General features: G+C 36.9%; 1 protein-coding gene across 1 annotated transcript in view; it reads left to right on the forward strand.

The window, feature by feature from the left end:
* MIS18BP1 (MIS18 binding protein 1) overlaps nt 1–26,947 on the forward strand; it is a 54,168-nt gene that overhangs the window by 4,770 nt on the left and 22,451 nt on the right. Inside the window, 7 exon segments of the mRNA XM_007467376.1 lie at nt 1–33; nt 662–1,137; nt 7,383–7,456; nt 9,125–9,255; nt 14,480–14,567; nt 16,581–16,738; nt 20,222–21,086. The exon segment at nt 1–33 is cut by the window's left edge and continues 10 nt beyond it. Coding sequence (XP_007467438.1) covers nt 1–33; nt 662–1,137; nt 7,383–7,456; nt 9,125–9,255; nt 14,480–14,567; nt 16,581–16,738; nt 20,222–21,086 — 1,825 coding nt within the window.

Below are 26,947 nucleotides of genomic sequence, written 5' to 3' on the forward strand. Positions count from 1 at the left end.
AAAAGAAGGCACCTGTGTGCAATTTAACTTATGGTAAAGTGCTTTTTTGTTTGTTTGTTTGTTATTTCAATGTATGGCTAAATGTTCTAGATAAAATTATTTCCCCTGTGTAGGCAACAAGCATTGACTGTGGATAAAAGATTGAGTTGTAAAAGCCAGCTGCACTCAGAGAAAGACTGGGCAGGAGGGTGGAACATTTCTAACCTGAAGACTTTTTAATATAAAGTTTTACAAAACAAATGAACAAACATAACAAAACAGAAACAGACCTATAGATACACAGAACAAACTGGTAGTTGCCTGGGGCAGGGGAAATGAGTGAAATAGATGAGGGAGATCAGTAATACAGACTTACAGTTACACAATAAATAAGTCACGGAGATTTCATGTATGGCATAGGGAATGTGGCCGATCATATTGTAATAACTTTGCATGGTGACAGATGGTAACTAGTTATTTTGGTGATCCTATGTTGTGCGTTATTTGTAATGTGTAAAAATACTGAATTCTTATGTTATATACCCTGAAACTAATATTTAACTCAATCATACTTCAGTTTTAAAAAGGAAAAAAATATTAGAAGTTTTCAGTTGTTCTGTTGCTCTCTTTTAATTTCATATTATCCTTCTATAAATCTTGTTTGGTTTTGTGTTTTTTGCAGAGCTTCCAATTCTGAACCAAGAACATGAAAATGATTCAGCTGCAGGAGTCTCAAACAAGGCATTAACTAGAGCTCAGTTGGCTAGACAAGTTCTTCACTCAAAGGAGAATACAGTTGCAACCACTAAGTCCAAAAAGGACACATTTGTTTTAGAAGGCACTGATTCTACCTGTGAAAAATCCCCAAATACCACCATTGAGACTCTCTGTGTTCCTTTTAAAAACGGCAGTCAATTAATGGTTTCTGATGATAGTAAGATTACAACAGAAGGCACTTCAAAACAGGAAATTAAGGAAGGAAATGAGAAAGCAATGCCCAGGGAGACTGATCTTCCAGGTTCCATGAATGATACATGTAAAATTGTGCTTGCAACTCCAAGATTTCATATAGGAATACCTCAGAGATCAAAAAGCAATGCCTGGAAACTCTCTCCAAGTACATGCCAAACTATTACTAATGGAGTTAAAAAAAATAAGGTAGGAAAACTTTTAAGGCAGATGTATATTTGTTTTTACCCCCATTCTTCAAGAGCATGAGCTCTTTTGCTTTCTCATTAACAGTATCTTCATTTGGGGGTTTTGTTATTAATAGTGTAGAGGCAGTGTGGCCTAGTGAAAAGAACAGTGGATTAAAAGTAAGACCTAGGCATTAACTCTCATTTTGCTCTATTACTAGTACAGCCTTCAACTCCCTTTGGGGATGAACAGTGAGGTATTATTCTTAAATTTTTTTTTTCCTGATTCTTGGGCTTCTATTAACAGAGCAATTAAAAGAAGAGTTACAGCATTTGAAGATTTGAGAAATTTTTCTGTTGTAATACAGAGGGATCAATGAAAGACTTTAGACCATCAAACTATGTTATATTAGGATAAGTTCTCTGAAGGAAGTGTAATAGAAATGCAAGTTCAAGGAGGAAGATACAATGTAAACTTTCCAATTGGTAAAGGTTTGAGCCTTTATTTTTAAAAGGATGATCGTAGGTATCAGACTGAGATGATATTTGAATTCTGTCTAAAATTTTTTTTTATTTTATTTATTTATTTTCGGCTACGTTGGGTCTTCATTGCTGTGCAAGGGCTTTCTCTAGTTGAGGTGAGCGGGGGCTACTCTTCTTTGTGGTGCACGTGCTTCTCATTGTGGTGGCTTCTCTTGTTGCAGAGCACAGGCTCTAGGCGCGCAGACTTCAGTAGTTGTGGCACACAGGCTCAGTAGTTGTGGCTTGCGGGCTCTAGAGCACAGGCTCAGTAGTTGTGGCGCATGGACTTAGTTGCTCTGCGGCATGTGGGATCTTCCTAGACCAGGGCTCTAACCTGTGTCCCCTGCATTGGCAGGCAGATTCTTAACCACTGTGCCACCAGGGAAGTCCCTGTCTAAATTTTTAAGAGCGATATAACAGTTACAGTTTCGTATCTCAGTGTATTTATTGGAAATTGCATTATTTGCAAATGTTTAGACTTACGAGGAAAAGTTTTAGATGTTGTCTTAAAAATATGAGGTGGATTAAGTAAAAGATGTAAAGACATCTGTTCTAAGAGACCCTACAGTATTGATTCCATCATCTCTATAGTACTGTTTACCTCAGGTACTACACAAAGTCCAAGCCTCCCAGGTCTCTTATCTCTATACAGTTCTGTACATGCCTTAGTCTGACCTAGTCTCTCACTCATCTTTAACTCTCCCAACATTACATTGCTCTCTTGAACTCGAGTTACAGCATTTAGCAAAATGTTATATTCTCAATCTTCTATGAACATCTCTTAACTTTGCTCTAACTAAAATTATGGCTGTTTCTCTTAAATGGTGGCTTTTTTTTCTCCCATATCCCATATTCTGTTGGACCTAGAATGATATAAGGTGCGCTCCTCTTGTTCCTCATTCTTGTTGCAGGTCATTTTTCCTTCATTCTCTCTAAAACCACTCCTTCCACCTCTCTAACTTTTGAAGCATGTGCCATAAGGCTTTACCACTCCCTCTGTCCTTTTGTAGTCATCTATAGTGCAACCTCCTAGTCATGAGCTTGCATCCTGTTGAAGTGTTTTGACACCTGTTACTTTTTCCTCTGCTACTCCTTCTGTTGTCAACTCTTGTGACATCAGTATCCATGTAGATAATCTATCCAGCCTCCTTGAATTCTTGATTTTCAGAGACTTTCTCCCTACCAATACCCTCAACTCTAGTCATACCCATCCCTTGTGTTTGCCAGTCCATGCACCAGCTCCTCACTTTCAAGCATCCCACTCTCACTATTAAATCCTGTGTGCTCAGATCATTCTACCTCTAGTACTTTTCCCCCATATCCACCATCAATATTCCACCCCACTAAGACAACATTCAGTTCATCAAATCTTTTTTTGTCCTCATTTCTCTTACCTTACATAGAGTCCATGGTCCATCATTATAATCATCCCCTTGACTAAACTCAGTTCTGTTTATTGCTTTTCCTTCTGTCTTCCTCTGGCAAAATTGTAACCCTGGTTAAATTTTACTCTTTTTTTTTTTTGCTACTCATCTGTACCTGAGAAGTAGAAGATGACTGGAACAAAATGCATAACGACGTTGACCAGTCTCATTTTAAATTTGACAACAAACCTTAAATGGGCTCTCAGTATTGCCCATCAGTCCTGCTAGATTTCATTTGTCAATCCACCCCACACTCTGACTTTCCTAGAGGAGTATGCCACTCTTATTCTCTCTTAAAACCTCCACACCTTCTCTTTCCTCCTCATTCTCAGTTCATTGAGAACCTCATAGTCCCATCACCAAATCTATCAGTCTGTTTGCTGCTATATGCACATACTGTGTTTCCTTCTGTTAAAATGGATGAACAGTTTGTGTTCCTTTTCAAGGCCATTTCATTTCCTCCTGCTACCTAAAGGATTTTGTCCTTCTTCCCTCAATTTTTTCCTCTCTTCATCATTCCCATTAGTATATAAACATGCTGAAACATGACCTGTGTTTTTTAAAAAATATGAAGAAAAAGTCTACCTTCCTTTTACTCCATATCCCACTCCAGCTACCACCCCCTTTTTTGTTTGTTTGTTACAGCAAAACACCTTGAACGAGGTATATGTATTCACAGTGATCATTTCTTCTTATCTCATTCCCTATTGAACAAGTTCCACTTTGGACATTCATATTCACTACCCCATGAAAATTGCTTTTTTCAGGTTCACCAATGATTTCCATATCATTAAATCCAATGATTATTCTTATTCCTTATTCTGTCACTCATGGGGGAGGTTAACACAGTGAATCAGAACATCCTTCTCAAAATTTTGTATTGCTTTTTTGCTTAGGCTCTAGGAACTCTCATAATTTTCTGCTACCTCACTGGGCATTCTCACTCCCCTTTGCTGCTTTCTCCTGTAACAACCTGTAAATGTTGGATTCCCTAGAATCCGTCCTAAAAACTGGTTCTCTCTAGACTATTATTATCCAGTGCCATAGCTTTAAATTCCATTTCTCTGCTGATAGCTGCCAAGTATATATCTCCTGCCCAGAACATTCTTGTAAACCCTACTCACATATGCAATTATCTGTACAGCTTCTCTATTGATACCTAATAGGCATCTCAAATTTAACATTGTGTCCCATATTGGTACATAGTAATACCATTTCACCAAATACTTAGGTAAAAATTTTAGGTTCATTTTGGCCTTTTTCTTCTATCCCTCTCTTTCTCTGTCTCTGTCTCTCTCTCTCATACTGCACATCTAAACTGTGAAGAAATCCTGTTGTCTCTGCTATCCTGAATATGACCACTCCTTATTGCTCAACCACTACCTCCTAGTCCAAGGCACAGTAATCTCTTGGATTACTACAGTAGCCTTATAGTCTCCCTGTTTCCACTATTGCCTCTCTCCCCTTCAGTCTGTTTTCTAAATAGAGGCCAGAATCTTTATATATAGGCCAATTTCTACCCAGCAGCCCCTTAATAGAATATTAAATCATGTCACTCCTCTGCTCAAAATCCTCTAGTAATTTCTCACCTCAAGAGAAATCACTGGGACTTCCCTGGTGGTCCAGTAATTAAGACTCCACAGCACTTTCATTGGCTGTGAGTGGGGGATGGGGGGCGCACGGGTTCGATCCCTGGTTGGGGAACTAAGATACCGCATGCCGCCTGGCGGCCAGAAAAAGAGAGAGAGAAAACACTAAACCTTTACCATAGCTTGTAGGACTCTACATAATTCAATCCTGGAGATATCCAGTCTCATCTCATCTCTCTTGCTTACTCTTTTCAAGCTACTGTGCCCTCCTTGCTACCTACTTAGGGCCTTTGTACTTGTTCCCTCTGCCTGGAAGAATTACTCCCAGATATCCATATGGCTCATTCCTTACTTCATTCAGTTCTCTGTTCCAAGACCTTCCCTGACTATCCTGTCTTAAAAAAAAAATCCTCCATTTATACTTATTTTTAATACTATCACTGCCTGACATTTTATTATTTATTTGAATATCACCACCACCACTCTGCTTGCTTCCAGCCCCCTCACCAACCCTTCCATCACCACACATACAACACGAATGTTGGCTCTGAAGAGGGTGGCCTTTTTATTCTGTTTCTGGATGAATCCCATGCCTGAACCAGTGCCTGGAGCATAGTAGAGCTCAACAAATGTTTGATGAATGAATATTTGATTTTTTTTCTTAAATAATTTATTTTTGGCTGCATCGCGTCTTCATTGCTGTGCGTGGGAGTTCTCTAGTTGCAGCGAGCGGGGGTTATTCTTTATTGCAGTGCACAGGCTTCTCATTGCAGTGGCTTCTCTTGTTGCGGAGCACAGGCTCTAGGCATGCGGGCTACAGTAGTTGTGGCTTCCGGAGTCTAGAACACAGGCTCAGTAGTCGTGGTGCCCGGGCTTAGTTGCTCCACGGCATGTGGGATCTTCCTGGAGAAGGGATCAAACCCATGTCCCCTGCATTGGCAGGCAGATTCTTAACCGCTGTGACACCAGGGAAGTTCCGATTTTTTCTTTCTTTTTTTAACAACATAGTTTGTTTTGTTTTTTGTTTTATTTTGGCTGTGCAGGGTCTTAGTTGCAGCATGTGGGATCTTTAGTTGCTGCGTGAGAACTTCTTAGTTGCGGCATACGGACTCTTAGTTGCAGCATGCATGCGGGATCTATCAACCAGGGATAGAACCCGGGGTCCCCTGCATTGGGAGCACAGAGTCTTACTCCCTGGACCACCAGGGAAGTCCCTTGGTATTTTATGTAAGCAGTATGATACAGGATCATGGAGCCAAAGTTCCTAGATTTGTAACCCATCTGTGCTACTAACTAGGTCTGTGTGATATGGGCAAGTTATTGAACTAGACTTTACAGAGTTTCTTTATCTATGAAATGAAGATAATTGTACCTGCCTCCTAGTGTTATGAGAATAACATGAGTCAGTGTATTTTAGATGTTTGGAACACTGCCTACTGTTAGCTTTTATTGTTAATACCATCTCCATCTGATAGATTCTTTGATATATCTTATAGTTCCAAATGCAGAAGTAGGAAAAAAAAAATTTTATTGCCTCTTTCCCAAGTCCTACCTGTAATTTTTTAAATGAATACCCTTCCATTTTAGTTTCCTGACTCAGCATAAAACTACCACAGAATAATTTGTCTTTATATGTAAGTTTATAATTTTATATATAAAATAAATGGCGACTCAAAGTATGACTTTTATGGATGTATTTCTCATCAGAAATAGTTCATTATTAGATTGTTACACAATAAAAGCAATAATTTCATAACATAGTTGTTCACAGAAATCTTCCTTTATAGTAATGTAGGATTTTACTTGTCCTAAAATAAAGAATTCTCTGAGCTGTTCAGATGTTTGCTTTGGAATAGAATACTAAATATAGATTACTAGCAGTCACTTTTATAGGAAATTGAATGCAACTCCAAATCAACTTTGCAAAAGAACAAAAAAGCTCTAATTACATAAGGGTAAGAGTGATGGTGAAATGTATATTACACAACTTTTTTTCTCCAAGTTATTGGGTCTTTTGTGAGTTTGGGTATTTTAATGGATACCTTAGGATTTTAGGTGTTTTTTTTTTCCCTAGTGGTTAAGGGTATTTGACATAAGAGTATTTAAAGTATAATTGATTCTGGATTGTAGAGCAAACTCTGCAGTATAACCTCAGTTCAGTCTCTCCATTCATCTTTTTTTTTTTAAATTTATTTATTTATATTTTGTTTTTGGCTGCATTTTGTCTTCGTTGCTGTGCACAGGCTTTCTCTACTTGTGGAGAGCAGGGGCTACTCTTTGCTGCAGTGCGCAGACTTCTCATTGCAGTGGCTGGCTTCTTGTTGCGGAGCACAGGATCTACGTGTGCGGCCTTCAGTAGTTGTGGCACGCAGGCTCAGTAGTTGTGGCTCCCGGGCTCTAGAGCACAGGCTCAGTAGTTGTGTCTTATTTGCTCCATGGCATGTGGAATCTTCCCGGACCAGGGCTTGAACCCATGTCCCCACACTGGCAGGCAGATTCTTAACCACTGTGCCACCAGGGAAGTCCTCCATTCATCTTTTGTTCAATTATGTTTAAGAGTTTTTACCTTATTGCTATTTAAAATAGAATGTGATTCTTACGTAGATGAACACTAAGGACTCATTTGGATTACTCGTCTAAGTTTTTTCTTTTAATTTAATGTAAATTGATTTTGTAATGCATATGCTACAAGTAATACAAAAAATAACATACTTCATTTTATGCTTAATTAGGTAGTCCAGCTACAGGAATGGATGATTAAAGTCATCAATGATAACACTGCTATATGTGTAGAAGGAAAATTGACGTAAGTGTAACTTTTCGGTATTCTTTTAACAAAATTTGTGATAAGATATACTTGTGTATAAGAGCTTAAAAGGAGATGCATAACAAATTGCATCTTGGTATAAAACAAAGACTTCTAATGAGGTTACAAACTGATGGCAGTAAAGTAAAATGAGTATGACCATTGTGATTGTAACCAGCTTTCTTGCTTTTGTCTGTTAACTCAAATTATTTTTAAAATAGTGACAGCTCAAATTTGTATACACAGTGCTTTATTTTTTTCAGAGGTTCTAATAAGTGAACTGGTATTATCTGCTTAATTATATATGATTAGTTAATATTTACTACATGCATTTTAGTCCAGATTCTCACATCTAAATTGGGACAACCAGATATAAATTACTGATCCAGAAAAGAAATCAAAATATATAACACTTTGCCATACAGCTACATATTAAGTAATCATTGGCACTTTCTGGTTCTCCCTAAAGCAAAAGCATCATCTGGTAAGTGGGCTTTGCCTAGTTCTGCTACTCTATTAGCACAATTTCCTATTCTCCAAAACCAATTTTCTTAGTAGTTAAAAAAAAATTGTAATAAAAGGTTGTGTATCACTGTTCAAGATACTTACCTGCAAGTTTATAAGTTAAGTGTATAAAATCTGTCTTGCTCACTTTATTTCTGCCTGCCTTGCACCCATTTCCTTAATATCCAGAGGCAGCATTGATTGCCTTTGTTGGAATCCCATTACTGTTCTTTACTGGCTATATGAGTTGGGCAAATTACTTATCCTCTTTCAGTCTCGTTTTCTTCATTTGCATGATGACAATAATAGTATGACCTACCTTTGGGGTTCTTTTGAGGATTAAATGAGTTAATATTTATAAGACTTTGAGAACAGTACTTTTAGAGTACTATTTTAATATTTGTTAAATAAAATAAATATAGAAAGAAGAGAAGATGAGAATATTGTGTTAAAGTGTAATGTATGAATTTAATTCCATTTGACCAAACTAAAGAACTTAACTTTCTTATTTATTACATTTATATTTAGAATGTTTCTTATTAGTTATCTAATGAATCAAAGAATGTTCAACATTTATCTAATACATCTTCATACTTTGCTTTTTTCTATTTTATATTTATTCTTAGTTTCACGTAAGGAAGTATGAAGAGTAGAATTGTGGGTCAGTGATTTGATACTGCAGTTTGTTTTTTCCCAATTTGAACCTCTTTTTGGTACTTTCCAAAGAGGAAGGTAAAGACATTTGGCTACGTAGTGAGGGGAAAAAACACAAGATTAGAATAATCCAAACCATACAACTGCGTGAAAGCTAACACAGTATAGCCCCTGAGGAGAGGGACAGGGAAATCATCCTTTGGAAGCTGAGCATCAGTTGTTAGCACCAGATGGAGAAGGTTCTGCTTTCTTGCTAATGATATATTTTATACTAGGGGTATGGTTTGGCCACAATACAGTTTCTTGGTACTCTGAGCATAACATTAGCCGAGAGGTTGAGTTCTGTTGCAATGTTTGGCCCTCAAATGTTTTGTAATTAGATTAATAGTATTATAGCTGGAGGGCAAATTTATTACCTTCTGTTATAAATTTACATGCTTATATATGTACATTGTGACTCTTGGTAAAATGTGAATGTTTTGGTTTTAACTAAGCTATTTTTTCTCCTAGAGACATCACTAACATATATTGGCACAGTAATGCAATTATAGAACGGATTAAGCACAACAAACTTAGGACTTTATCAGGAAACATGTATATATTAAAAGGAATGATAGACCGGATTTCCATGAAAGAAGCAGGTAAAAACTGTCATCACTAATTGATGAATTAGTTTACTAAGTGGAACAATTAACCATATATCTAACAGTGATATACATTTTTTTGCTTTTTACTAGGTGTTTTAAAATTATATATCAAAACTAAAAATTAAAAATAAAATTGCCAACATTATGTAAAACTGTTATGTATGTTGATCCTTTCCTCTGGTTTAATCACTTTTATTGACAGTTTAAGTCCAGTGATTTAAAAAACATTCAAGTGAAATGTTCCTTGTTTGTGAGAAATTGTAAGAATAAACTATAAGAATATAATTTAGCTCCCCAATTCCTCTCTTTGTTGAACCTGCCCGGTACAACCCCAGTGCTGATACAATCTAATTTTCTGCCTATGCCTTGTACACAGCTAAAGTGACTGAAGAAAAACACATCTGAATAGTCCACCTTAAATTTATGATTACCAGCAACAAGTTGTGGTCACTTAGTGCCCCTTGGTATCCTACCACAGCTCCCTAATCCTTTCACTCTCCCATCATCCTTGATAACTATTTCATATTTTTACACATCTCCTACCTCCCTTTCTCATCTGGGTGGGTAGGGGAGCAAGAAGAGGACTTGAGCAATAGGAACAATCAAAAGAAAACTTCTCTGTCACATTTGCTCACCTGCTTGTATCTGTACCTTTTATTGTGGACAAACTTTCCATGTTCCTGTCTGTGTCCACCTATTTATGCTTCAGCTCCTATTCTCTTTTACTCAAGGATATTACTCCAGTAATTCTCCTTTCTCCTATCAAAAAAAAAAAAGAAAAACAAAAAAACCCTCTTTTGAGTAAGAAATCAGGGTTGTTAGAATGCATTTGTATTTAAGAGATCATCAACTTAAAATAATTATATATATATATATAATGTAATATATATATATATATATATACACACACACACACACATGCTATATATAAACCTCATGGTAACCACAAACCAAAAATCTGTAATAGATACACAAAAAAAGAGAAAGGAATCCAAATATAACACTAAAGATAGCCATCAAAAGAAGAAAGGAGGGCTTCCCTGGTGGCACAGTGGTTGAGAGTCCACCTGCCGATGCAGGGGACGTGGGTTCGTGCCCTGGTCTGGGAAGATCCCACATGCCGTGGAGTGCCTGGGCCCACGAGCCTGCATGTCCAGAGCCTGTGCTCTGCAATGGGAGAGGCCACAGCAGTGAGTGGCCTGCGTACCGCAAAAAAAAAAAAAATAAAGAAGAAGAAAGGAACCAAAAACTATAAACACAACCAGAAAAACTGCTAACGCAACCAGAAAACAATTAACAAAATGGCAGTAACTACTTTAAATGTCACTTTAAGTGCAAATGGACTAAATGGTCCCAATCAAAAGACATAGAGTGGCTGAATGGATAGAAACACAAGGCCCATATATATGCTGCCTACAAGAGACTCACTTCAGATCTAAAGATACATGCAGATAGAAAGTAAGGGGATGGAAAAAGGTATTCCATGCAAATGGAAATGAAAAGAAAGCCAAGTTAGCTATACTTATATCAGACAAAACAATTCAAAACAAAGATTGTAACAGCACAAAAAAGGACATTACATAATAGTAAAGGGAGCAATCCATAAAAAAGATATAACAATTGTAAATATATATGCACCCAACGTAGGAACACCTAAATACATAAAGAACAAAGCTAGAGAGGCACCACACTCCCTGACTTCAAACTATACTACTAAGCTATAGTAATCAAGACAGTATGATACTGGCACCAAAACAGCCACATAGATGAACTAAACAGATTAGAGGCCCCAGAAATGAACTCATGCTTATTTGGTCAATTAATTTATGACAAAGGAGGTAATATAATGGGGAAATGACAGCCTCTTCAATAAATGATGCTGGGAAAACTGTATATCTACATGCAAATGAATCAAACTAGACTACTTTCTCATACCATGTACAAAAATAAACCCAAAATGGATTAAAGACTTAAATGTAAGACCTGAAACCATAAAACTCCTAGAAGAAAACACAGGCAGTAAACTGTTGACATATGCCTTAGTATTTTTCTGGATCTGTCTCCTCAGGCAAGGGCAACAAAAGCAAAAAATAAACAGATGGGACTACATCAAACTAAAAAACTTCTGTACAGCAAAAGAAACTGTCAACAAAATAAGGCAACCTACTGACTAGGAGGAGATATTTGCAAACTATATTACTGATAAGGGATTAATACCCAAAATATACAAAGAACTCATACAGCTCAATATCACAAGAAGAAACAACCCTATTAAGAAATGGGCAGAGAATAAACATTTTCCCAAAAAAGACATAGAGACGGCCAACAGATACGAAAAGATGCTTAACATCACTAATCATCAGGGAAATACTAATCAAAACCGTAATGCGATATCACCTCATGCCTGTGAGAATGGCTATTATCCAAAAGACAAGAAATAACATGCGTTGGTGAGGATGTGGAGAAAAGGGAACCCTTATGCAGTGTTGGTGGGAAAGTAAATTCCTTACAGCCACTAGGAAAAACAGTATGGGAGTTCCTCAAAATAAAAGTATAACTACCATATGATCCAGCAATCCAGTTCTGGGTATTTTTCCAAAGAAAACAAAAGCGCTAGTTGAAAAGACAAATGCACCCCTATGTTCATTGCAGCATTATTTACAATAGCCAAGATATAGAAACAGCTTAAGTGTCCATAGATGGATGAGTGGATAAAGAAGATGTGGTGGGATTTCCCTGGTGGCGCAGTGGCTAAGAATCCGCCTGCCAGTGCAGGGGACGCAGGTTCGAGCCCTGGTCCGGGAAGATCCCACATGCTGCGGAGCAACTAAGCCCGTGCACCACAACTACTGAGCCCAAATGCCACAACTACTGAAGCCCATGTGCCTAGATCCCGTGCTCTGCAACAAGAGAAGCCACTGCAATGAAAAGCCCACCTGCCACAACAAAGAGTAGCCCCCGCTCGCCACAACTAGAAAAAGCCCGTGTGCAGCAATGAAGACCCAACACAGCCAGATACATATATATACATGTATATATATATACACACACAAAAGAATATTGTTCAGCCATAAAAAAGAATGAAATCTTGCTATTGTGACAACATGGCTGGACCTAGAAGGTAATAAATTTTAAGTGAAATAAATCAGAGAAAGACAAATAACATATGATTTCACTTGTATGTGTAATGTAAAAAATAAAACACATGAACAAACAAACAGAAACAGACTCATAGATAAAGAGAACAGATGCTTGCCAGAAGGGAGGGAGGTCGGAATGAGTGAAATAGGTAAGGGAGGTTAAAAGATACAAACTTCCAGTTACAAAATGAGTCACAGTGATGAAATGTACAGCATGGGGAAAGGACATATAATCACAGTATTCTAATAGGTTCTGCAGTGAACAATATTCACATTGTTATAGTGATGCAAACAATCTTTGATAAAATTATCGTAAAAAATGTGGGGAGAGGGTGAGGAAGGAGAGGTGCAGGTGCTAAATCTTCATCTCATAACATTTATAAATTTTAAAATTGCTTTTTTCTTTTGTATCTATATGAGATGCTAGATGTTAACTAAACATATTGTGGTAATCATTTGACAATATGTGTAAATCAAACCATCATACTGTACACCTTAAGTTTATACTGTAATGTATGTCAATTATTTCTCAATAAAACTGGGAGGGGGGCCCTCTTTTAACCACACTTCTTTCAGCCACTGTTGCTCTCATTTACAGCAAAACAGCTCAGACGATTTGTTATACTTAGACCTAATTCCTCTTGAATTCTTTCTCATTTTTTCTTGAATTTTCTTTAATCACGCATTAATCCTCAATTCTTCACCAAAACAGCCCTTATCAAAGTCACTGGTGGCCCCCACATTGCTAAATCCATTGTACACTTGACACAGTTAATCACACCTACCTTCTTGAAACACTTTCTTTACTTGGCTTCTGGAATACCATATTTTCATACTGCCTCATTCCCTGTTCCTTCTTAGTTTCTTTGCTTATTTTTCTTTCTTCTTTGCCTCTAAATGATGGGATAGACTACGGCTCTTTCTATACTCAGTGCTGTGCTGATTTCTTTTAGGCTTAAATCTCATTCATATTTTGACAAATGCCAAATTTTATCTGTAATGAATAATAGTCCCTGAGCCACTCAACTCATTTTCTGTCTGCTTATTTGACATCTCCACTAGGATGTCTACAGGTGTCTCAGAGTTAATATGTCTAAAACCTGGTCTTCTCCCTTAAATCTATATAGGCTACAGTCTTCCCCTCTTTCCATGGTTCCAGTGGCTAGCCAGACTCCTAGGAGACACCCTAAAATCCTCAGTTTCTCTCACACTCATATCTAGTACATCAGTACATCCTACTGGCATTATCTCCATGATATATCCAGAACCCAGGCTTCTGCTGCACCGCTGTGGTCTGGACTTTCCTCATCTTTTGTCTCTATCATTGCTGTAACCTCCTAACTGGTGTCATTGTTTCTCCCTATGTACTTCCACAGATTGTTCTCAAAATAGCAGCTAATTCAGTCCTGTTAAAGTAAGTCAAATTCTGTGACTCCTCCACTCAGAATTTTTCTATAGCTTCCCATCTCACCCAAAGTAAAACACTCGGTTTATAAAATGACCCCAAGGCTTTATAATCTCCCCCAACTACCTCTGTTACCTATCTGAGTAGCCTCTCCTCACTCCACTTCAACTACACTGATTTCTTTGTCATTCTACAAACAGGCTGGGCACACTCTTGCTTCATACCCTTTCACTTTGTTCCCTCTGCTTCCACTGCTTTAACCCTATATTGCCACTGCTCACTCCTTCATGTCCTAGGGCTTTACTCAAATGATGCTATTTCTGTGAGAATGTCTCTGTCCTTTTTTGAAAAACTGCCTGCCCCCTTTCTCCTCCTTTAGAATGAACACACTGGTATCCCTATTCCCCTTAACTGCATAATTTTTCTCCATGGCATCGATGACCATCTAACAAACGAGATGTTTTACTTATTGGTTTGCTTTCTGTTTAGAAGCCAGTTTTCATGAAGGCAGGGATTTTTGTTTGTTTTGTTAACTGCTGAATCCTCAGTATCTATGACAGTGCCTGGCACATAGTAAGCAATAAGTATATATTTTTAAATTATTTAATGAATTAATGACATCACTTTAAAATCTAGACTTTCAGGTAATTTTTGTTTGTTTATCATTAAATAGGTTACCCAAATTATCTCATAAGGAAATTTATGTTTGGATTTCCAGAAAAATGGAAAGAGTACATTGATAATTTTTTAGAACAGTTAAGGTAAAGTACCTTTTAACTTTTTAAAAAACAACTTTATTAACGTATAATTTACATTTGATAAACTATATCTTTTAGGAATAAAATTTGATGAGCTTTTACAAATGTATATACTCATGCAACCAATGTAAAGTGGTTTTAATTTGTATTTTTGGAAATGCCAGTTTTGAAGCTGTCTTTGATCATAGACTTTCAGAAGACAGTAACACTTTACTAGAACTTCTGTAATATGGAATAAATCTAAAAGGAAAATAAAACCTTTGATGTATTTCAAGGAGTCATCCACAATCACTTACCCTTTAAGAGGCATGTAGCTGTTAAACATGAGTCTGAAGTTCTTGATCCTTTTTTTTTTTTTAATAATTTTATTTTATTTGGCCACGCCGCATGGCGTGTGGGATCTTAGTTCCCTGACCAGGGGTCGAACCCATGTACCCTGCATTGGAGCGTTGAGTCATAACCACTGGACCTCCAGGGAAGTCTGGTCTTTTTTTTTTTTTTTTTTTTTTTGCAGTACCCAGGCCTCTCACTGTTGTGGCCTCTCCCATTGCAGAGCACAGGCTGCGCAGGCTCAGCAGCCATGGCTCACGGACCCAGCCGCTCCGCGCTATGGGGGATCTTCCCGGACCGGGGCACAAACCCGTGTCCTCTGCATTGGCAGGCGGACTCTCAACCACTGCGCCACCAGGGAAGCCATGGTCCTTTTTTAATTCATTCATTCCTTCAGTAGTTACTAAGTGTCATTTGCTTAGCAGACACTGTATCAGCCTTGGGAAAACAAAGAAGAATTTGATTAATTTTTTTTTTAATCTTGTTTTTTTTTTTCTTTGTACTCTTTTTTTTTTTATTTTTGGCTGCGCTGGGTCTTCGTCGCTGCGCGCGGGCTTTCTCTAGTTGCAGAGAGCAGGGGCTACTCTTCGTTAAGGTGCGCGGGTTTCTCATTGTGGTGGCTTCTCTAGTTACGGAGCATGGGCTCTAGGCACATGGGCTTCAGTAGTTGCAGCATGTGGGCTCAGTAGTTGCAGCATGCGGGCCCTAGAGTGCACGGGCTTCAGTAGTTGTGGCCTGCAGCCTCAGTAGTTGCAGCTTGCGGGCTCAGTAGTTGTGGTGCACGGACTTAGTTGCTCTGCGGCATGTGGGAGCTTCCCAGACCAGGGATCGAACCTGTGTCCCTTGTCTTGGCAGGTGGATTCTTAACCATTGGACCACAAGGGAAGTCTGAATTTGATTAATTCCTGCCCTTAAAAACTCATAGGGGATAGGTTGTGTAAGTTGACTAATCATGTCACAATGTAATAAGGTATAACTGGGGCTGGCAATTTTTTTCTGTAAAGGGGCAGATAGTATTTTCATGGGTATGCTGCCTCTATCACAGCTACTCGACTCTGCCTTTGTATCGGAAAAGCAACACAGATAGTACTGAAAAGCGAGAGAGTGGTATGGACATATATACACTACCAAATGTAGAATAGATAGCTAGTGGGAAGCAGCTGCATAGCACAGGGAGATCAGCTCGGTGCTTTGTGACCACCTAGAGGGGTGGGATAGGGAGGGTGGGAGGGAGGGAGACGCAAGAGGAAAGAGATATGGGAACATATGTATATGTATAACTGATTCACTTCGTTATAAAGCAGAAACTAACACACCATTGTAAAGCAATTATACTCCAATAAAGATGTAAAAAAAAAAAAGAATGAGTGTGGCTGTGTTTCAATAAACTTTACAAGAACAGACAACTGGCAGAATTTGTCCTGTAATTTTATAATATCAGCTTAAGTGGGAAATACAAGAGCATAGATAAGAAGAACTTAAGAGGTCATTAAGATGTTATACTTAAGTTGTTTGTGGGAGGAAAAGGGTAGAAGCCATGAAAGTTAAATAATGTAAGATTAAAGGTAATATGCTGGGGAAAAAAGCTTTATCTGAGGGAGTTTCATTTATCATTTATGGGTTTCATTTTTTGTTTTTGTTTTTTGAAAACCAATATTAGAGGAAAAATACTATACTTGTTTTTAGGTCTTGTGAAAAGAAAGAAGGAAAGGCCAGACAAAAACAGAAAACTGAAAGAGTTGTTCCTGACATTCGAAAATCAATGAAAAGTGATGCAGGGGGAAAAAAAACAGATGTCCTCCAAAGAGCCACTGCCACTTATGACCTTGATTGTGATCATTTGGGTATGTTTGCTCTTTTCTTCTCTGTTGGTATAGTGGTAAATTTTTACCTGAGCTCCACACTGTTTAATTGTTTACATTAAATTTAGTATTGAGTTCTTGACTTATACTGCCCTAAAATTCCTGGGTTTTTTTCACTGCTTAAGAGGAGAAACTGCAATGTAGACTGCCTGTAGTCAGCATTCAGCTTACTTCATTAAATTATACCTTTTAATTAGAATACCAAGAACACTGATCAACATAACAATGAAAAATGATTATTCTTTCAGTTTTCTAGACGTAAGGTATTTAGGCTGCCAGCTTACCTCAGACCTATATTACAGATACCTATATTTTTGTACTAAATATTATTCCTGTTAATAGACAAAACCAGTTTGCTTTCATGGAGGTAATGGCATGTCTTTTGAATGACCGTTGCTATGAAGGTAGCTGACAGAACTGTTCTGTGTCAACTCTACCAAAACTATTATCTGCCTCACATCCACCCAACCCCAAGCTGAAAAAAAGTATTTACAGTCCTTTCTAGATAATATAATGAGTAAAATTCCTAGACTCTGTTGTATAAATTTATGCCAATTCTACTTTGATCTTACAATGAAGAGTTTTACAGAACTTCAAGAGTTCAGGACTGCTTCTGCCAGAAACATAGCACCATACTGGATATAAATGTACCTGTATGTCACTCCCCACCTCACCATACCCTGTTTCCTGTCCCCCACCCCCATTGAAACTATGCTCATCCTTTGTAGTACAGAGAAAGGAATAAATATGTGGATGACTGCTTGCATACAGCTAGCAAAAATTCATTCCTTAACTGTTGGTCCAGTTCCTTCTCAATCCTTAATTTTATCAAAAATCATCCTATTTCTCGCAAATTAGGCATACTGCTTGTTGTCATTGCTAGACCTCTTCAGTATTCTGGAGTCCTGGGGCTACAGCACCTGCTATATACTTTTTTACTCTGAAATTTAAAAGATCCCTAAAAGTATATCTAACTTTGAATTATTTATTAGTCTTCTTTAGTCTTAGGTCTTATCATCTCCCTACCCCGACTCCTGCCTTTCACTTATAGTACTGTTTTTCAGGAATTTGAGTCAAATTGTGAGTATTATTGGTAAAGTATTTGAGAATACAAATGTAAAAGACTAAAGTTTGGTAATTTACATGCCAGCTGTGTCCAAAGGAAAATCATTCAACAAACATTTTTAAAGCATCTTCCATGAACCTTGATCTATGTTAGCTGTTAGGAACTTAGAGATGAATAAAACGAGATGCTTTTCCTTGAGAAGCTCAGTTTAGGGGAACATATTACTGTATTCTGTTTTGGATGTATCATTTTTCCAGTGTGATTCATTAGATCATTGTTTTGTGAAACTATTAAGACAGTGAGTGTCTTCTTGTCACATACATTATTTTTAGTCGTGGATTTGATGCTGTTATTGTTTGTATTATCATTATCATTACACTTTCCATGAGAAAACCACTGAAATATTAAAAAAAACACATCTAACATTAAACAACTGAGGTTATGCAAAGGTGCCAACCAATGATAATTTAAGATGATATAATTGTGTGTGTGTATTTTAATGATTTACCTAATGTTTTGTATATTTAGTGCTGTAATCTATATATTATAGTATTGTTCTTAAAGTACTTTATATATCTGTTATTATACTTAACAGTATATTGTAAATGATTATAATATCAGCCTTCCTCACCATACTGTAATAATCTCAAGAGCAAGGAGTACCATCCATTGTGCATCTTCAAGTACAGACTTCTATGAACTTAATACCATAATTTAGTTTTGTGTAAGTGTGGATTTTCAGAGTAATTTCATTGAAATCCTGCCTACCAGAATTTAAAACCTTTTCTCTACACATTAGCAAGTTTAAAATTTCATATTGAGTTAAATCCATCAGCTTAATAGCACTTTTTTCTATCTTATTTCTTCTAGGTGAAAAGAAATGAAAGTGAGGAACATTTATAAGTGTTTAAAGAAGTAGAGAGGAAACAGTACTAACAGTACTAACTTCATACAGCTTAGGTTGAAGTATCCAGAATGGTCTGAATCTTTATTCAAATTATTTAATAAAATGAATAAAAATATTCAGAATAAAAAGGTTTTGTTCAAAATTAGAAAGTTCAAAATTTTCACATTTCCAATTGAACATTTGAATGTTTATATGAGGAATTAGAAGAAAACTCTTCCCTCATAATATGAAGGTACATGATTCCATTGAGAAATCATGTAGAAACTTTCCTGATTACTTTTGTCTAGTGCCACTTCTCCATGAACTATAATTTAGAGACTTCTTTTTTCCCCAGCATTCAGTATTACCCATCAGTCTTTCATTTTGTCATTCATCTTGTAAAATGGCACATAATATGTGTAGGTTGTTGGAGTACTTCACTATGATGATTGGTATGATGATTTACAATTTATATATATTTATAATTGTATAATTTAAAGTTAGAAATTAAATTAGTTTGGCTTCTGGTTTCCTAAGTTTCAAATTGGAGAGTTTCTCTCATTTTAATTTGCTTTCTTTAACCAGTGACACAGTATAATAAAGATTCCCAAGTTCTGCTTTGGTTGTTAGCCCATGATGCTTCATGGAGTTTTGGGGGATTCAGCAAAAATGTATCTCTCTGACCACCACTGGGGATGCATATGGGGCCATGCAGATGGAGTTCCATGTTTTCCTAACTCTCCTAAACTAGGATAGCTTCTGTTCCATATATTACATACTTAGTAAGGTTTTAGCAACCCTAGTGGTTTTCCTTATGTCTTCTTAATATTTTACTTCCAAATTTAACAAATATTTAGCATCTCCTATGTATGTGAAAGACTGTACTAACTCCAGCAAAAAAAAAAATCAAAAATGAAGACGAAATTCTTACCATTAAGAATTTTTTTCAGTTGAAAGATAAGTATGTTAATTATAATGCAGGGCACATTGTCAAACATGATATTATTTGAAAGTATTCTGGAAATTTGAAGGAGAGCTTTCATTCAGTTGAGGGAATCAAGACAAAGTTTGTGGGTAGGTGGGTTAGAAAACAGAAATAAAGCAGGTTATAGAACAGAATTGAAGCAGGTGGTAAGTGAAGGAAACTTTCCAAGTAGAGTGAATGACATTAATGAAAGTTGAGAAGCAGTGGATTAACAGACATAGAATATCATTCAGATTTGGGTACAGTGAGTGATTAGAACTATATTGAAGACCAGGCAGAGGAACTGTGTACACTAAGTAGACTGTGAGACGTCATGGACAGATTGGTATAAAAATTAGTATATGTTTACAGTTGAAGGGGCAGTGATCTGAATAGACCAGTGCTTCAGGAAGATTAATTTGGCGATAGTGTTTAAAATGGAGTTTGTGGGGAAAGAAACAGTATATTTTATTTGGGAAATTTTTTTCTATATTTTGTTTGTAGCTAATTTGAAATTTTGATCTTTGGTTTTGTCTTATGAAATTAAAGAGAGAACTGAAGAATCCAAAGTATCCGTTGATATTCTAACATCAAGGGAACAGCTTTTCTCAGACGAAGAAAGAAAATATATGGCTGTTCATCAGAAGAAACCTTATATTTTAGTAACACCACTCAAATCTAAAAAAGTTATAGAGCAAAAATGCATGAATTATAATCTGTCCTTTGGCACCATTAAAGCAGTAACAGATTTTGCAGTGCGAAAGCATCAAAAAGAAAGTAAATCAAACTTAAGTGAACCTACAAGTCCAATCAGCAAGCCCACAAAGACTTTAGAAAGTACATTTGAGTATAGTGTGGGTCATAAAAGTAAAAACAAGGAAGATTGTAGTGAATGTGATTTACTCACTGTCAACCAGAAAATAGAAATACCTAGTCCTAAAAAGGAACAAACAGTCACCTCTGACTTTAAGAAAAATACAAGGTTATCAAAATTGAAGAAAACTGAAAATCAAGTAACTGTGTCATTTTACAAGCATCAGTCCTCATCAGATTTGTCTAATGAAGAGAGTGAAAAAGTAAAGGAATTTAGAAGGAAAGCTGGGGTTGTTAAGAAAACCAGAGCAAGAAATACCAAAGAAATAGTGGTTCACTTGAGAAAAAGCACAAGAAAAACAAGGACAACCCCAGTGATGTCTGAATCTGAAACTGAAGAGAGTGAAAATGAACTTCATATGAAACAAAAGAAAGCTAGATGTTCTGCTAAAGAAAATCTTCAGAAATCTGATATTAGCAATGAGCTTCCACTTATTGAGACAGTGGGATCTGGCAAGACGAACAGGTATTCCTTAGCATGTTTACCTGGTTTAATTCAGGATGAGGAATGGAATAAGAAAGAATTACAGAAACTTCATTGGTAAGTAGTCAGATTTGACTCTGAAGTATCTAGAGGGGCTGGTTTACAACATAAAAACTCCAATAACGGGCTGGTTTAATGACTTCTATTTGTTAATATGGAAGATGTCATCCAAAAACACATGGAGAGAAATTAAAATTTATATAGAGAGTAGAGGGAGAGTACAGATAACTTCTAACTAGGTTCTTTGTGGCCATCTATAGCGTACATGTGAGGAAAGTAAGTGACCCTCTTCTTTTCATTCCCATTTAATATTTCAAGAGAGTCCCCTCCCCCTCCCCCCTAAAAAAGGGTAACTATGTGAGGGGACAGTTGTGTTCATTAATTTGATTGTGGTAATCATTTCACAATGTATATGTATGTCAAATGATCACATGTACACTTTAAATATATACAGGTTTTTTTGTCAATTATACCTCAGTAAAGCAGGGGTAAACCATTTCAACACAGACAAATGCAGCTCTCTCACTTAGCTTCACATTTTAAGGAATATTTTATAAGTAAATTTACTATTATAAAACCTTAAATTTGAATCCAAATTTGTAGATTATTTAGTACAGTCTTTTCTCCCTCATTTATAGAAGAGAAATTAGTCTCAAAAATTCAGTGATTTGTCCAAGGTTTCTTAATTAGTGCTGCTTGATAAATCAGGTATGATGAGAATTGGATTTAGCTACATAGACTTGAAAAGCAGTTTCAGTAGTGTGGTAGTTAGTATTGGAAGCCAGATCATAGTTGAGAGATGAAGAGTGAATGAGACAGTAAAGGCAACCTAGATGGACAACACAAGAAATTTGGCAATGATAGGGAACAGAAGAATGCATAGTCATAGAAGACAGTGTGAGGATAAGGGAACATGTATGTTTAGTTGCTTGCTTGCTTGTTTGTAAGGTGACTCATGCCAGGGTATAATGGTATGTTCTTGGAAATGATCTAGTAGACAGAAAGGAAGATATGATTGATAAAAGAGGGAAGGATAACATAGAAACACGCCACGTTCAGTGTTCCATTCTCTTGTGTACCCCCAACTTTATAACATTTGGAATTCATTTTCAAATCTACCTTCTCTTCCTAAGGCATCTTTGTGCCACTGTACTCTTCCTTTCTCGATTTCCTAAATTTTCCTTTTCTATCTTATTTTCAGGCAGAGAAGGTTTTCTTATTCTTCAGACTTCTTGGTTTTGGCTGCTTGCTTTCTAGCAGTAGTGTATTCCTCAGTGCTCTTTTCATTCCAAAGTTCTACTTTTCCTTTTTGCAAAGGGACTTCCAAATCTGTGCCTCTGGTCTTGAATTCTTGTACTTAGGTTTGTATTTCCCTTTGCCTGCTGGACATCTCTACATAAATCTCACCTACAGCTAACTTAATATGTCAAAAATCAAACTTATTTTCCCCTGCCTGTCCACTTTGCCTGACATTCCTGTTTCTGAATATGTAATTTTTCTTGTCAACTGGGTTTAAACTCTCTATTATTATTGATTTTTAATCTAATTTTTTAAAAAATTAAGAAGCTACCAGCTATACTTAGGCAATATTGTGGGTTCAATTCTGGACTACTGGAAGAAGGTAAATATCTCAACAAAGAAAGTCACATTAATTTTTTGGTTTCCTGAAAATTATGTTTACACTCTACTATAGTCTCTTAAGTGTGCAATAGCATTATGTCAAAAACACCAGTGTATATACCTTAGTTAAAAAAAATAATTTATTGCTTAAAAATGCTAATCATTTGAGTCCTCAGCAAGTTGTAATCCTTTTGCTGTTGGAGGGTCTTGCCTTGATATTGATAGCATTTTACCCACAGTAGAACTTCTTTCAAAATTGGAGTCAGTCCTCTCAAACCCTGCTGCTGCTTTATCAACTAAGTTTATGTAATATTCTAAATCCTTTGTTGTCATTTCAACAGTCTTCACAGCATCTTCACCAGGAGTAGATTTCATCTTGTGAAATCACTTTCTTTGCTCATCCATAAGAAGCAGTTCCTCATAAGTTCAAGTTTTATCAGGAGATTGTAGCAATTCAGCCACATCTTTAGGCTCCACTTCTAATTCTAGTTCTCGGTATTTCCACTACATCTGCAATGACTTCTTCCACTGAAGTCTTTAACTCCTCCAGGTCATTCATGAGGGTTGGAATCAACTTCTTCCAAACTCCTGTGAATGTTGATATTTCAATAGACCTCTTCCCATGAATCACGAATATTCTTAATGGCATTTTAATGGTGAATCCTTTCCAGAAGGTTTTCAATTTACTTTGATCCATCAGAGGAATCACTATCTATGGTAGCTCTAGCCTTAGGAAATATATTTCTTAAATAATAAGACTTGAAAATGAAAATTACTCCTTGATTCAAAAGCTGCAGAATGGATGTTATGTTAGCAGGCTGAAAACAACATAAATCTTGTACATCTCCATCAGAGCTCTTGGGTGGCCAGGTACACTGTAAATGAGCAGTAATATTTTGAAAAGAATCTTTCTTTCTGAACAGTAGCTCTACACAGTGGTCTTAAAATGATTCAGTAAACTTTGTTGTAAATAGATGTGCTGACCTCCAGGCTTTGTTCCATTTATAGAGCACAGGTAGAGGAGATTTAGCATAATCTACCTAAGGACCCTAGAATTTTCAGAATGGTAAATAAGCATTGGCTTCAACTTCAGGTCCCCTGCTACATGAGCCTGTATCAAGAGAGTCAGCCTGTCATTTGAAGCCAGCCATTGACTTTTCCTCCTTAGCTATAAAAGTCATAGATGGCATCTTCTTCCCATAGAAGACTGTTTTGTCTGCATTGAAAATCTGTTGTGTAGTGTAGCCACCTTCATTGATGATCTTAGCTAGAGCTTCTGGATAACTTGCTGCAGCTTTTACATTAGCACTTGCTGCTTCACTTTGTACTTTTATGGAGACACTTCTTTCATTAAACCTCATGAGCCAACCTCTGCTAGCTTCAGACTTTTCATCTGAAGCTTCCTCACCTCTCTCACCCTTCATAGAATTAAAGAAAGTTAGGACCTTGCTCTAGATTAGACTGGCTTAAAAGAATCTTGTGACTGGTTTGATCTTCTATCCAGATCGCTAAACTTTCTCCATATCAGCAATAAGGCTATTTGTTATCATTTGTGTGTTTACTAGAGTAGCACTTTTAATTTCCTTAAAGTACTTTTTCCTTTGCATTCACAACTTTACTAACTGTTTGGCACAAGAGGCCTAGCTTTCAGCCTGTGTCAGCTCTTGACATGCCTTCCTCACTAAGCTTAATCATTTCTAGCTTTTGATTTAAAGTGAGAGACTTGCAACTCTTCCTTTCACTTGAACATTTAGAGGCCATTGTAGGCTTATTAATTGGCCTAATTTCAATACTCTTGCATCCTCGGAGAATAAGGAGGCTCAAGGAGAGAGAGAGATGGGAATGGCTGGTCAGTGGAGCAGTCAGAACACACACAACATTTATCAATTAAATTCACTGTCTTATATTCGCGCAGTTCATGGCACCCCAAACAATACAAGAGTAGCATCACAGATCACATAACAAATATAATAATAATGAAAAAGTGTGAAATATTGTGAGAATTACCAAATGTGACAGAGTTATGAAGTGAGCAAATGCTGTTGGAAATATGGCACCGATAGACTTGCTCGACACAGGGTTGCCACAAACCTTCAGTTTGTAAAAAAAAACAGTAAAGCAAAGGGCAATAAAACAAGATATGCCTGTACAGCCTTTTTCTTAACACTACTCTTTTTTTCAGACCTTTAATGCCTTTTGCCTGAACTGTGTAAGTAGCCTTGTGTTTTTACTTTATTCTGTTCATCTGAGTAATCTGTTTTATACAACTCCAGATTAGTCTTAATGTATAGTTGTGGTTCTGACACATCAAAAACCTTCACTTGCATTCTTGCTCAAATTCAAATTATATAAAGATTTCTTCTGCCTTGCATTGAGAGTAATAGTTGACCTCAGTTATCCTTTCCAGCTGTATCCCCCATTATTTCCTTTAATAAAGGTTGTCAACCTTTGCTGTATGTTCAGATCATGCAAGGAGAGTTTTAAGTGCCTGGAATGCCAGTTCCCAGTAAGATGAGTAAGCATACTCCGCTCTGTTTCTTCTATGCAGCTGTAACACCTGGACAGAATTCTTGGAACAGCTTTTTGTTGACTCAGGAAGATAAATAATAACAGGTTGATTGAGGGAGACTAGAATTTTAAGAACCACCAAACTGGAAGTGAATTTCCAGTTTTTCCTCTAGATATTCCCCCAAGCTAAACTCAAGGCCACCTAAAACCAGGAAGGGGGCATGGAGGCAAGACAAAGAGAGTTCAAAGAGAAGCCCTTCAGTTATGTCTTGAACAGGAAGAGGGATTACTAACACTCAGAAACAGTAGAGGAAATCTCTCAGTTGTTTCTTTTTCTTTTCTCCTTTCTCTTATAACCCAGTACCCATACAATCCAGCAGGAGCAAGCATCACAGCATCAGTTGGGGCCCACACATACCTAAAACTCTGAAAGTGCGGAACCTTCCTCTCCAGTTCGGGTAGAGGTCTCAAAAGGGTGGGGCAAACCATTTTGCAATTTTCTCTTTCTGTCCTTTGCTTGGCCCTGGAGAAAGATACAGTTTTATAAAGTGTGCAGCAGAGCTGGGTAACTAAAACCCCAGGTTTCTGCCAGAGAATCAAAAATGGGAACCCTAGGGAACCAAAGACTGCAGAGAGGGAGGACCTAGGGAAAGCAACCCTATAAAGTTGTTTATGAACTTTTAGGCTCACCCTTGAGTTGCCCATTTGTGGATCTGATCCTAAGTAGCATACCCAAGACTTTGAGAACTGAACTAAATGGTAGACCACCATGCAGTTTCCAGACCAGCCACCCAGTGTCCAACATGCAGTATATCCTATTAACACTGCAAAGCTTTAAAAATGGAACTGACACTGAAACTGCAACCACAGAAGACTGACTGGAATTTATAGCTCAGGTTACAGCCAGGTTGGTTGCCTGCTAAAACAAAAATATTAATATTCTCTATAAAATATATATAAGACCCAGAGTTTTGTAATTCAGAATGCCTAGGAAATAATCCAAAATTACTTAGCATACAAAGAACCAGGAAAATTTCAACTCTTATGGAAAAAATAATCAACAGATGCGAATGCTGGGATTGACACAGATGTTGGAATTATCTGACAAGATTCTGAAGCAGGTATATAAAAATGCTTCAGGAACTAAAAGCAAACATTCTTGAACAGAAATTTATAATGTCTCAGCAAGAAATAGAAAATGTAAATAAGGATCAAATGGAAATTTTAGAACTGAAAAATAAGATAAAATTAAAAACTCACTGGATAGGCTCAATAGCAGAATGAGATGAGAGAGGAAAGAGGCAGTCAGTATCAAGAATGAAGGAATAGGAAGACAGATGGCAACTCTGGGTAACTACAGTAGACTTCTCTTGAGTTCTTGTAAATGTTTAGCAGTTTAAGGCAAATATTGCATTGCATGATGGAATTCTTCAGTGTTTATAAATGTGATACAGAAGACAAGTGAGGAAGAGGCTTATATGATGGTAAGATTTTACTTGAAGCAGTAAGATACTGATTCTAAGTAGACTGTTCAGTATGTATATAGTATACCCCAGAGCAGCCACTAAAAAACTACACATATCTTCAAACATATAATAGATAAATTAAAATACTTTTTAAAAAAGGCAGAAAAAGGAAATAGAAAACAGGAGGAACAAAGAAAAACAATTACATTAATTATGTTAATAATCTAAATGCACCATTTAAAAGATTGTTAGAATGAATTTAAATCATGATCCCACTGTGTTGTATAAAGGAAACTCACTTCAAATAGGACATAGGTAAGTTAA

The sequence above is a fragment of the Lipotes vexillifer genome, unplaced genomic scaffold, assembly GCF_000442215.2.
Source record: "Lipotes vexillifer unplaced genomic scaffold, Lipotes_vexillifer_v1.1 scaffold190, whole genome shotgun sequence".
Taxonomy (NCBI): domain Eukaryota; kingdom Metazoa; phylum Chordata; class Mammalia; order Artiodactyla; family Lipotidae; genus Lipotes; species Lipotes vexillifer.